This window comes from Malania oleifera, chromosome 9 (genome assembly GCF_029873635.1).
Source record: "Malania oleifera isolate guangnan ecotype guangnan chromosome 9, ASM2987363v1, whole genome shotgun sequence".
Taxonomy (NCBI): Eukaryota; Viridiplantae; Streptophyta; class Magnoliopsida; order Santalales; family Ximeniaceae; genus Malania; species Malania oleifera.
The window spans coordinates 40037184-40047299 of NC_080425.1; the positions used below are offsets into that span (position 1 = coordinate 40037184).

The following is a 10116-nucleotide window of genomic DNA, read 5'->3' on the forward strand; positions in this document are numbered from 1 at the left end:
GTGTGACACTGGAATACGAGGCGGCTTCTACCCATTTAATGAAATAGTCGATTGCCACCAAAATGAAACGGTGTCCGTTACTAGCCTTTGGGCTTATTGGCCCAATCACATCCATGCCCCAAGCTGAAAAGGGCCAAGGTGCAGAGAGAACATGAAGTGGGGTCGGTGGGACTTGGATCTGATCACCATAAACTTGGCACTTATGGCACTTTCGGGCGTAGTCAATGCAATCTTTCTCCATGGTCATCCAATAATACCAGCTCCTAAGTATTTTTCGTGCCAATGAGTGGCCTCCGGCATGGGTACCGCAGACCCCCTCATGAACCTCATGCATGACTTGTCAGGCCTCCTGTGCCTTTACACACCGTAAGAGGGTCATGTCATAATTTCTTTTGTACAAAATTTCACCATCTAAGAAGAAACCCATGGCCAACCTTCTGATAGTCCTCCGATCATTACTGGCTGCCCCTTCAGGATACTCATTTTTCTGGATGTAGGTTTTGATATCATAAAACCACATTTTTCCGTCGGCCTCCTCTATCACCGTGCAGTGGGCAGGTTCGGGTTGTACTCTTATCTGAATAGTTTCGATCTTCACCCCTTCTTCTACCTTGAATGAAGCTGCCAGTGTAGCTAGTGCATTAGACATTACATTGTTTTCTCTTGGCGTGTGAGAGAAATTGATACTGTCAAACCCTTCTATCATCTTTTGAATATACTCTCGATACGGTACCAGCTTGGAATCGTGGGTTTCCCATTCTCCGGTTAGCTGGTGGATGACCAAGGCCGAGTCTCCTCTTACTATTAGTCGCTTGACACCCCAATCTAAAGCAGTCCGCAAACCCAATATACATGCCTCGTATTCGGCTATGTTGTTAGTACAAGGAAAGATGAGCTTAGCTACCACTGGATAATGTTTCCCATCAGGAGATATGAGCACCGCACCTATCCCATGTCCCCAAACATTGATTGCCCCATCGAACAACATCCTCCATTCTTCGAGGTCTTCTTCTTCTTGGGTTAGGGAGTCTATATCTTGGTCTGGGAATTCGAACTCCATAGGTTGGTAATCCTCCACGGCTCTTTCAGCTAGTTATTCGGCAATGACACTACCTTTGATAGCTTTCCTGGTGACATAAGAAATATCATATTCCGTCAACAACATCTGCCATCGTGCTACTCATCCAGTTATTGTGGGCTTTTCAAACACGTACTTGATTGGGTCCATTTTGGAGATCAGCCAGGCGGAGTAATACAAAGTGTATTGCCTCAGCCTACTGATTGTCCATACCAAAGCGCAACATGTTTTTTCCAGATCAAAGTACTTAGACTCATAATCTGTGAACTTCTTACTAAGGTAATAAATGGCCCTTTCTTTCCTCCCGGTCTCATCATGCTGGCCCAATACGCAACCCATGGAGTTTTCTGAAATCGCCAAGTACAAGATTAAAGGCCTTCCGGGTACTGGCGGCACTAGTACTGAGGGATTCAAAAGGTACTCCTTTATTTTTTCAAAGGCCACTTGACACTCTTTGTTCCACTTTTCTGGGTTGTTCTTTCTCAGCAGCTTGAAGATGGGTTCGCAGGTGGTGGTTAATTGAGATATGAACCGAGCAATGTAGTTGAACCTACCTAAGAAGCTTCGCACTTCCTTTTCAGACTTTGGGCTAGGCATCTCTCGAATGGCTTTGACCTTGTCAGGATCTACCTCAATCCCTTTCTCACTCACTATAAACCCCAATAGCTTCCCGAACGTAGCACCGAAGGTACATTTTTAGGGATTTAACTTCAATTGGCACTTCCGGAGCCTCTCAAACAATTTTTCCAAGTTTAACGCATGGTCTTTCTCATTTTGCGACTTAACGATCATGTCATCGACATAAACCTCAACCTCCTTGTGCATTAAGTCATGAAAAAGGGTTACCATAGCCCTCTGGTAAGTGGCTCCGGCATTTTTTAGTCCGAATGGCATGACTTTATAGCAGAAAGTCCCCCATAATGTGATAAAAGTCATTTTTTCCTTGTCCTCAGGTGCCATCCTGATCTGGTTGTATCCTGAGAATCCATCCATGAATGAAAATAAAGCATGCCCTGCAGTATTGTCCACCAACACATCAATGTGCGGGAGAGGGAAGTTTTCCTTAGGGCTTGCTTTATTTAGATCCCAGTAGTCGACACAAACTCGTACTTTACCATTCTTCTTGATTATTGGGACAACGTTGGCCATCCATTTAGGGTACTGGGCTACCTCCAAGAATCCTGCCTCAAGCTGTTTTTGTACCTCCTCCTTTATCTTAAGTAACATCTCTGGTCGCATTCTCCTCAGTTTCTGCTTTACTGGCTTTGAATCCGGGTGAAGTGGGATCTTGTGGGTTACTAAATCCGTGTCTAAACCTGGCATGTCTTGGTACGACCAGGCAAACACGTCTTGGTATTCCCTTAGTAATTCAATCATTTTGTCTTTTTCTTCACCCTTTAGTAGTGCCCCGATTTTCACCTGCTTGGGTTCTTCCTCGGTTCCAAGATTAATCATGACGGTGGGATCGCTATTGGTCAAGATTGGTTTTTCATCGGACTTTAACATTCTTTCCATTTCAGGGGACAAGTTTATTTCTTGATCTTCAACTTTAGTTTCATGGATTAAATTTTCAAAGTTAATGTCGATTACTTGGGGAGGGATTCTGGTGTTGTTATTTTCTTTATTCCTGCATGAAATTAACAAACAAATTTCGACAGTCGATTTCCAAAATGCACATAAATGACAAGGAATACATGATTCATTTTCATTAAAGAGCTTCCCCGATTTTTCAGTGGCCGGGGGAATACAAAAGAAAAGCAGAACTAAACAAATCCTGAAAAAAAAAAGAAAAAAAGATCATTACATGATGATATCTGGTAAATCAAAAGAACTCCAGTTCTGAAGCTGTACTCCTGGTTGGAGATGACGGATCCACTCTGTAGAAGTGTTCGAGGGGACTTCAGCATCCAATACTGATATACTTAATTGCCGCAATTCTGCCTCCAGGTTGGATTGACTACTTTTTACGAAGGTCTGGCTGATGGACGGGACGTATAGTCCTTCCTTGGAGCTTGTTTCACCAGTGATTCTTTCCATCCTCCGCATCTTCTTCTCTTCAACTTTCTTCCTTCAGTCTGCCGCCGCAGGTATGTAGCCAAGGCCATATCTGTCTTTCACTTCCTTAAGAATTAACGGCTTTTGGATTCCCTGTAGGTATTTTCCGAGCCCTTTTTCCGGATGGTACCCCTGTCTAATCATTTCGGACGCTATCATATGCACTGCGGTGGAGATCTGAGGGCATGGGATTGGAGATCCTTCTGTTATAGTTGTGACATTTATGATCTCGAAGGCTCGGAACGAGTCCTCCAATGCCTCTTCCGTGACTTCCACATAAGGAGTGGAAGTGGGCTTTGTTATCATAACATCGGTTTCACCATATACACAAACCAATTTATCATCTACTACAAATTTGACCCGTTGGTGCAGAGAAGACGGAACTACCCCGGTGTTATGTATCCACGACCTCCCCAATAAGCAGCTATAAGACGGGGTTATGGCCATGACTTGGAATGTAATGTCGAAGGTGACCGGTCCAATTTGCACAGGAATTTCAATAGATCCCACCGATTCCCTGCGGGTGCCATCGAAAGCCCGCACAGTCAAATTGTTTTGCCTTATGTAGGACGGGTCAACAGGCAGTTTTTGTAGGGTCATCATGGGCATGACATTCAAAGATGACCCATTATCAATCAACACTCGTGCAATCATGTGATCTTGACATTTAGCGGAAACGTGCAACGCCTGATTGTGCCCCTGTCCTTCCACGGGGATCTTCTCATCAGTGAATGTAATGCAGTTGGTAGCTGTAAGACCACCAATCACGTGGTTAAAATTATCAATGCTGATGTCTTGGGGAGCCTGATTAAGAGCCTTTAATAGGGCTTCTCGATGGGCTTCCAAGCTCAACAACAACGACAAGACAGAGATATGGGCTGGCATCTTCTTCAGTTGATCAATGATGTTGTATTCACTGTGTTTAATTATCTTCAAGAATTCTTCGGCTTCCTGAGATTGAACTGGCTTCTTCAGGTTCCTATTCTGTTCGTGGCTAGGTTGCACCTTCTCCAAGACCTCCGGCATATAAACCCTTCCACTTCTGGTTATCCCTCTTGCTTCAGCAGCACTGCTAGTTTCTCCTTCAGTGTGTACTTCACAATTGTACCTCCATGGCACTGCCCGGTCACTGCGGTATGTGAAAGGGCGAGGGGCTGAGATCATTACCCGAACTGGGGCCTCTGGGACTCGTGGGGTTTTTCCCATGATGAGAATAAATGGTCTGTTGGTGAATTGGGGATGGTCAGATTCCCCTATGACTGAAACTTCATTTGTTTTCTGAATGCGGCCAACTTCCACTCGTTTGTTGTCAATCAAGCTACTTAAAAAAATCCGGAAAGTCTCACATTGTTGTACTGATCTTTTCATTGTATTTTGGCATGTGCATAGGGCGCCTTGAGGGCAAATAGCCTTTAGTCCTGCTAGGCCTGCCGTTGTCAGTTCACTATACACCCAGTCTAACGTCATTTGCTCCCATCTTCTTTCAAATTTTTCCCCATCTTGTTCTTCAATCATTCCAACATTGTCCTTCCCATGGTCAGGCAAAGGATTCTCTTGAATACCAACCGGCTTCGCATCGAATGACAACCAACCCGCGTCCCTCAAATCTTACACCTTGTGTTTGAAGGCCCAACACTGGTCAATAGGGTGCCCTGGAGAATTGGCATGGTACGCGCATCGGACCTCGGGATTATACCAGTGCGGGGGAGGATTTGTGAGAGGAATCCCGGGGATGGTAGATATCATCCTTTGTTCTAAAAGCTGGGGGAATAAGTCTGCGTATGACATGGGAATCGGTTCCAATCTCCAAAAACTCTTGGGTGTATTCCTCGTGTGTCTGGCTCAGGCGAGTTGGTATGTTCGGCTGGGCTGGCACAAGCGTGGGGGCCACAAACTGGGGCCTGGGGCCCATATGCAGTGTTTGGTTTACTACTGGTTCTATGTAGAAATTTCCCCTAGGTTGTTGACTTTGGCTTCTCTGTCTTAGGCTTCTCATAGGTCCCTGTATCATTTGGGTCTCTTCTTCCTTTTTACCTTTGACCCACTTCTTACTTGGGCCATTATCGGTAGTGCAAGTCTTTATCCATCCAACTTTGATGTCAGCTTCCACTTTGGCCCCTGCCGACACAATGTCCATGAAGTTATGAGGTGTGGACCCTACCAGATGTGAACGGTAGGGATCTTTTAACATCCCTACGAACATCGATATTGCCTCACGGTCGTTGACCGGAGGGTCCACTTGAGTGGCCGCGTCTCTCCAACAGTGTGCATACTCCCTGAAAGTTTTTGTTGGCTTTTTTTCCATTTCAGAAAGAAACATCCTGTCTGGAGCCATTTCCAAGATATGACGATATTACACTTCGAAGGCATCGGCCAAGTCACCCCACGTGCGGATCTAGGCCTTATTCTGCTGGACATACCATCTAGCCGCCATCCCGGTAAGACTGCTTTGGAAGCAATGCATCATCAACTTTTCATTATCGGTATAGGCGGCCATCGACTGACAATACATCCAGAGGTGGGTCTGAGGGCATGTGGTCCCATCAAACTTCTCGAAGTCTGGCATCTTAAACTTTGGAGGAATGACAACATTAGGCACTAGGCAGTAATCTGAGGGTCCGGCGGTACTGGCGGTCCGAGTCCCCTCTATGGCCCTTAGCCGTTCTTCCAATTCGTCACAACGGTATTCCGTTGCGGTCTTGCTTGTCCCTACACCCGCAACCGCTGATGAGGGCATCCCCATTCCTATCACTGCTGGGATAAAAGGTGGCGTGCCATGCGGTGGTTTCTCCGAGGTGAATGGGGGAGGACCAGAAGATTGCCCATGAATTGGCGTAAAACCGGCGGGTGGATAGGGTCATTTTCTTCTTCATGATCCTGATCTTGGACTGTCTTCCCTTTGTTCAGCAATAGGTCCAATATCTTCTTCAGTTGATTGCTCAGCTCTTCCTGCCCCTGCTCGATCCCCAGAACACGGCTCTTTAACTGTTCTGCCATGGCCTTAGCTTTTCCGCGGGTGTTGTACGGGTGCGTACTTGCCTCAATCTTGCTGGATCTCAGTCACGTCCGACTTGTTTCCGCCTCCCTGTTCATGAAAACCTGTATCCTTCAGAAAAAATGCATGTAATGGATGTTTATGAGTATATATGAAAAAGGTGCAATCATGCAGTCCTATGTGCTTTAGCCAAGGTTTTGAAAAAAAATCCTTATCATTTCTTTCAAATTTTCATACAATTTTTAGTGAGAAACACAAAAAATTTCCAACTAGTCTACATAGGTGTCAGATCCTGATTTCCTGGTCCGCTCTTGACAAGGCAGTTTGAATCTTTTGGGGTTGGTCCTGACTTTGTGAGAGCCGCACTTTCCACCTTCTGTTTCAGTGCTTTGTACTGGGCTTCCCAATTGTTGGCCTTGTTTACACAAGGCTCCATCTTTTCAAGTACTTTGTTGAAATATTATCTTTGTTTTTCATACTGCTTCTCTAGGTCTCGTATGTACTGAGATTTTTCCTCAATTTCTGCTCTTGACTCCCTCAATTGTTGGACTTTTTTATCAAGCATCTTTTGAAGTCTCTACTTCTCTTTTCTCAAAACTGCCAATGCTTTCTTTGACGACGAGCCCTGAATCTTCGGTCGCTTGCTTGGTTCAAGTTGAGGATCTACTGGACCCCGTTTTGGAAACTGTTCTCTGGAGGTCATTCTTTTAGACGGACACATAGTTTCTCTCAACCGTTTCTCGTCTGTCAGAGTTTTTTCCTTGCACAGGAACCAAGGGTCCACCCTGTCACGTTTCCATAGTTTATAACTCTCCTGGACTCCCGAGTTCTGACTGGTTGCTTCGACTATGTACACATGCCTCCATGATACAAAAAATTCCCGGATCTTTCTTTGGCTATCATCATCCTCATATGTGAACCGAGCGTCCGCTAGTCCATGGGTCATGGGTACAAACTGTGTTACACCTACTTGCCTTCGGAACATGAGTGGTGCGTAGGATATTCCACCCTAGGGACCTAGCAGTGGGAACCAAGGAAGGTTTCCACATCTATATATCACTTTGGGATGGTTGATCCATGGTGCCTGCCATACAATCCCCTTACTGACTAGATTTTGTAGCCTATCTTTCCATTTGATCCTGTTGGCGTGTTCTTCCCAACGAGCTACTTTAAACTCTGCTAAAGGTATTCTGATTGTTGAGAAAGAAGCGCGAAAGAATCCCTGGATGCAAGGCAAATGACTCATCATCCACATATAAAGTAATGACACACAGCAAGTCAAACAAGCATGTCTCCTCATCCGGCATCTGTTAAGAGATCGGAACGTTTCAGCAAGAATACCGTAGACTGGGTTCACCCCTTCCTTTACTTGTGCTACGAAGGCAATGGTGGCATGATCGATGATTCCCAGTTCCTTCGGGAAGATAAGTAGGCCGTAGATGGCTAATGCTAGCGGATGCAGTTGGACTTCTTCCTTTCCTTCCTTCTTCATCAACTCTTTCAGGTGTTCCCAAGTGACCTTTGAGTCTCTCAGATTCTGGACCTTAACCTCGGTGACCCTGAACAAATCCTTGATGACAGATGTTCGAGCGGGCGTGTACGTTCTGTAGGGCGTCGGTAGTTTAGCCAGATGCAATAGTGAAGTGTATTCCTCTATGGTGGGAGCAAGGTCTACCCCATCCGGAGTAAAGCAACAATACGACGGGTTCCAGAATTCCGCCAATGCTTCAATCATGTGGGAGTCTACGAAAACATGCAACAGAAAACCGATGTGCCCGTACGTCTGAGAAAAAGTCAATCGTCCCTGAGGCATCCACCCCTTCCAAATGTCTCTCAGCTCCTTTAAGGAATTGGATCGAGCATTGATGTCAACCCTGTCTGGTATCTCAAGCACCGATTCCTTACTTGTGCTGTCACCCCTCTTCTTTTGTTGACTTTCGGAGTACAATTGTACCACTGGTTCGGTTTCATGATGGACTACTGTGCTCTCTATGAGTCGGGTTTTAAACAAAACCTTGGCCAAGCAGATGGGAATGCCTAGAATGAAATGCAGGATGCAACATGTTTTAAATCTCAAGTTATAATCATATAAGGTCACAGGGAGAAGGATGGAGCCTCTGTCCTAATCCCGGGGTAATTATGTATAAGATCCTCTAAGGCCCTACCCTAGGCAAGGGATTATGGAAAATCATGTGTGGTTAAGCTCTAACCCCTATTTAAAAAGGTCCCCAGATTGAAACTTCATCCTCCCTCACAGAGGTCCGGAAAAAGCTCGCACTGAGCGGAGTGGTTCGTAGGTCCCCATTGGCCATGCCACATGGGAACTGGCACTATTACACTCCTTTCTAATCCTAGCTGGGAAAGCCCGGGTGTAGAGCTGTGAGAGTGTGTGAGTTTAACCATTTCAACCTACACCCCCTACCCCACATCCATCCATTATTCAGAACACATGCTTAATAAAATAGCAAGGGAAACAAAACATCATGCTTATCCAAGGTACTGCTAATCACATGCTTAGCAAAAACAAACAAAACCAAACACATGCTTATTCACGAATCAAAACAAGTAAGGCATTCACAATTATTCAGGTATACGCAACCAAATTTGTACAAAAATGAAAGGGAGTAATCAAAAAGGCTTATTTAGATTTGAGATCAGGATAATTCTTAATTAATCACTGGCTCAACTCTCAATCGTCCCCAGCGGAGTCGCCAAGCTGTCGCGACGTCCCAGACCCGGCCCAGAGAACCAATCTCTGGTTAAAAATGGGTTCGGCTTGCGAACTGGGAAAAATGAATGTTTATTTTGAAAATGTGAATTTTTGTCGAAAACGATGTGTGGTGGAGTCGCCACTAACCTTTTGAAGTGTGGTTAGAACACTTGATTGCTACCCCGTTAGGGGTAGAATTGGTCTGCGTCACCAAAGTCGGGCTCGAGAGTATGGTTACGCAAGGGGAAGGTATTAGCACCCCCTACACGCCCGTTCTTACGAACGGTACCAGATTAATAAAGAGTTTTTCCGAAATAAATGTAATAAGCCTTTAAAGATTACTCCCTTTCAAAAGTAAAAAAAAAATGAAAATACTATATAGGTATTCCCTCAGAACCGAGGCAATCCAATATCCCAAAGAGCCAATGCTCTTGGTCACAATCATTGGGAAGGAAAATCGAAAATAGGATACAAAATACGCTCCCGGGGATTTTGAAATCTATAGGTTTTTTTTTTTTTTTTAAAGTATCGAAAATACTATTTCTGGAGGTTTTTGAAATTTGTTCGGGATTGGAATGATTTTTTTGTTGTATCTAAAAAGGTATTTTTGTGATTTTTCCTAAGTGTGAAAATGATTTTTGTGATCTTTCCCGAACTTTCAAAATAACACAAATGAAATCAGTTGAAATCAAAATGTGAAAATATTTTTGGAATTTTTGAAAATTTCATGATTTTTGTGAATTTTATGGATACAACAATAATATACAAGCGAAATGGAGAAAACCGGGGTGAACCAGTTTGGAAATGGTGAGCCGGTCAAACGTTGACCAGTTTGGGGGAAAACCAGTTTAAGGTCTTGGTCGAGACCATTGATTTTTCAGGGTTTTCCAATGTTCTTCCGAATACAACAGAATTTTAGACAATAATCGTAAAAGTCATAGTTTTAAAGATATGACTTTAGAATGTATTTTTGAAAATCTTGAATGTAGGGAAACAGATCTAACCTTTGCCAAACATGTTGAAAACTTTCTTGAATTTTCTTCAAAAATTTTCAAATGTAAATAAGTTTCAAAGCCTTAAAAATTTTTGAATTTTCTTTGACAATTTTTTTTTTTAATTTTTGTGTCTTTTATGAAATTTTTTTTTTTTTATGAGTTAAAAAGAAACCATTTAAAATAAAATAAGAAATGAAATAGAATCAAATAAACCAGCAGAAGTTGGTTCGGAAAAGGGGGCGGAGATGTAACATAGGAAGAGAAAGTTCATTAGTCTTACCTA

General features: G+C 43.8%; 2 protein-coding genes across 2 annotated transcripts; both read right to left on the bottom strand.

The window, feature by feature from the left end:
* Window positions 1-340: 340 nt before the first annotated feature.
* Window positions 341-1060, bottom strand: LOC131163430 (uncharacterized). Its single transcript, XM_058120017.1, has one exon. It carries the CDS (start codon window positions 1058-1060, stop codon window positions 341-343), a length of 720 nt encoding a protein of 239 aa, XP_057976000.1.
* A 2088-nt stretch (window positions 1061-3148) lies between these two features.
* Window positions 3149-5468, bottom strand: LOC131163431 (uncharacterized). Its single transcript, XM_058120018.1, has 2 exons — window positions 4830-5468; window positions 3149-4702 (listed from the first exon to the last, which is right to left on the bottom strand). Exons 1-2 carry the CDS (start codon window positions 5466-5468, stop codon window positions 3149-3151), a joined length of 2193 nt encoding a protein of 730 aa, XP_057976001.1.
* Between the last annotated feature and the right edge of the window lie 4648 nt (window positions 5469-10116).

Bases quoted from the DNA above. Each gene is read 5' to 3' on its own strand.
- LOC131163430 (XM_058120017.1), bottom strand. From the start codon at position 1,060: ATGGAGTTCGAATTCCCAGACCAAGATATAGACTCCCTAACCCAAGAA.
- LOC131163431 (XM_058120018.1), bottom strand. From the start codon at position 5,468: ATGGCTCCAGACAGGATGTTTCTTTCTGAAATGGAAAAAAAGCCAACA. The intron at 4,703-4,829 runs GTATAATCCCGA...TTCGATGCGAAG, and splicing joins ACAAATCCTCCCCCGCACTG to CCGGTTGGTATTCAAGAGAA.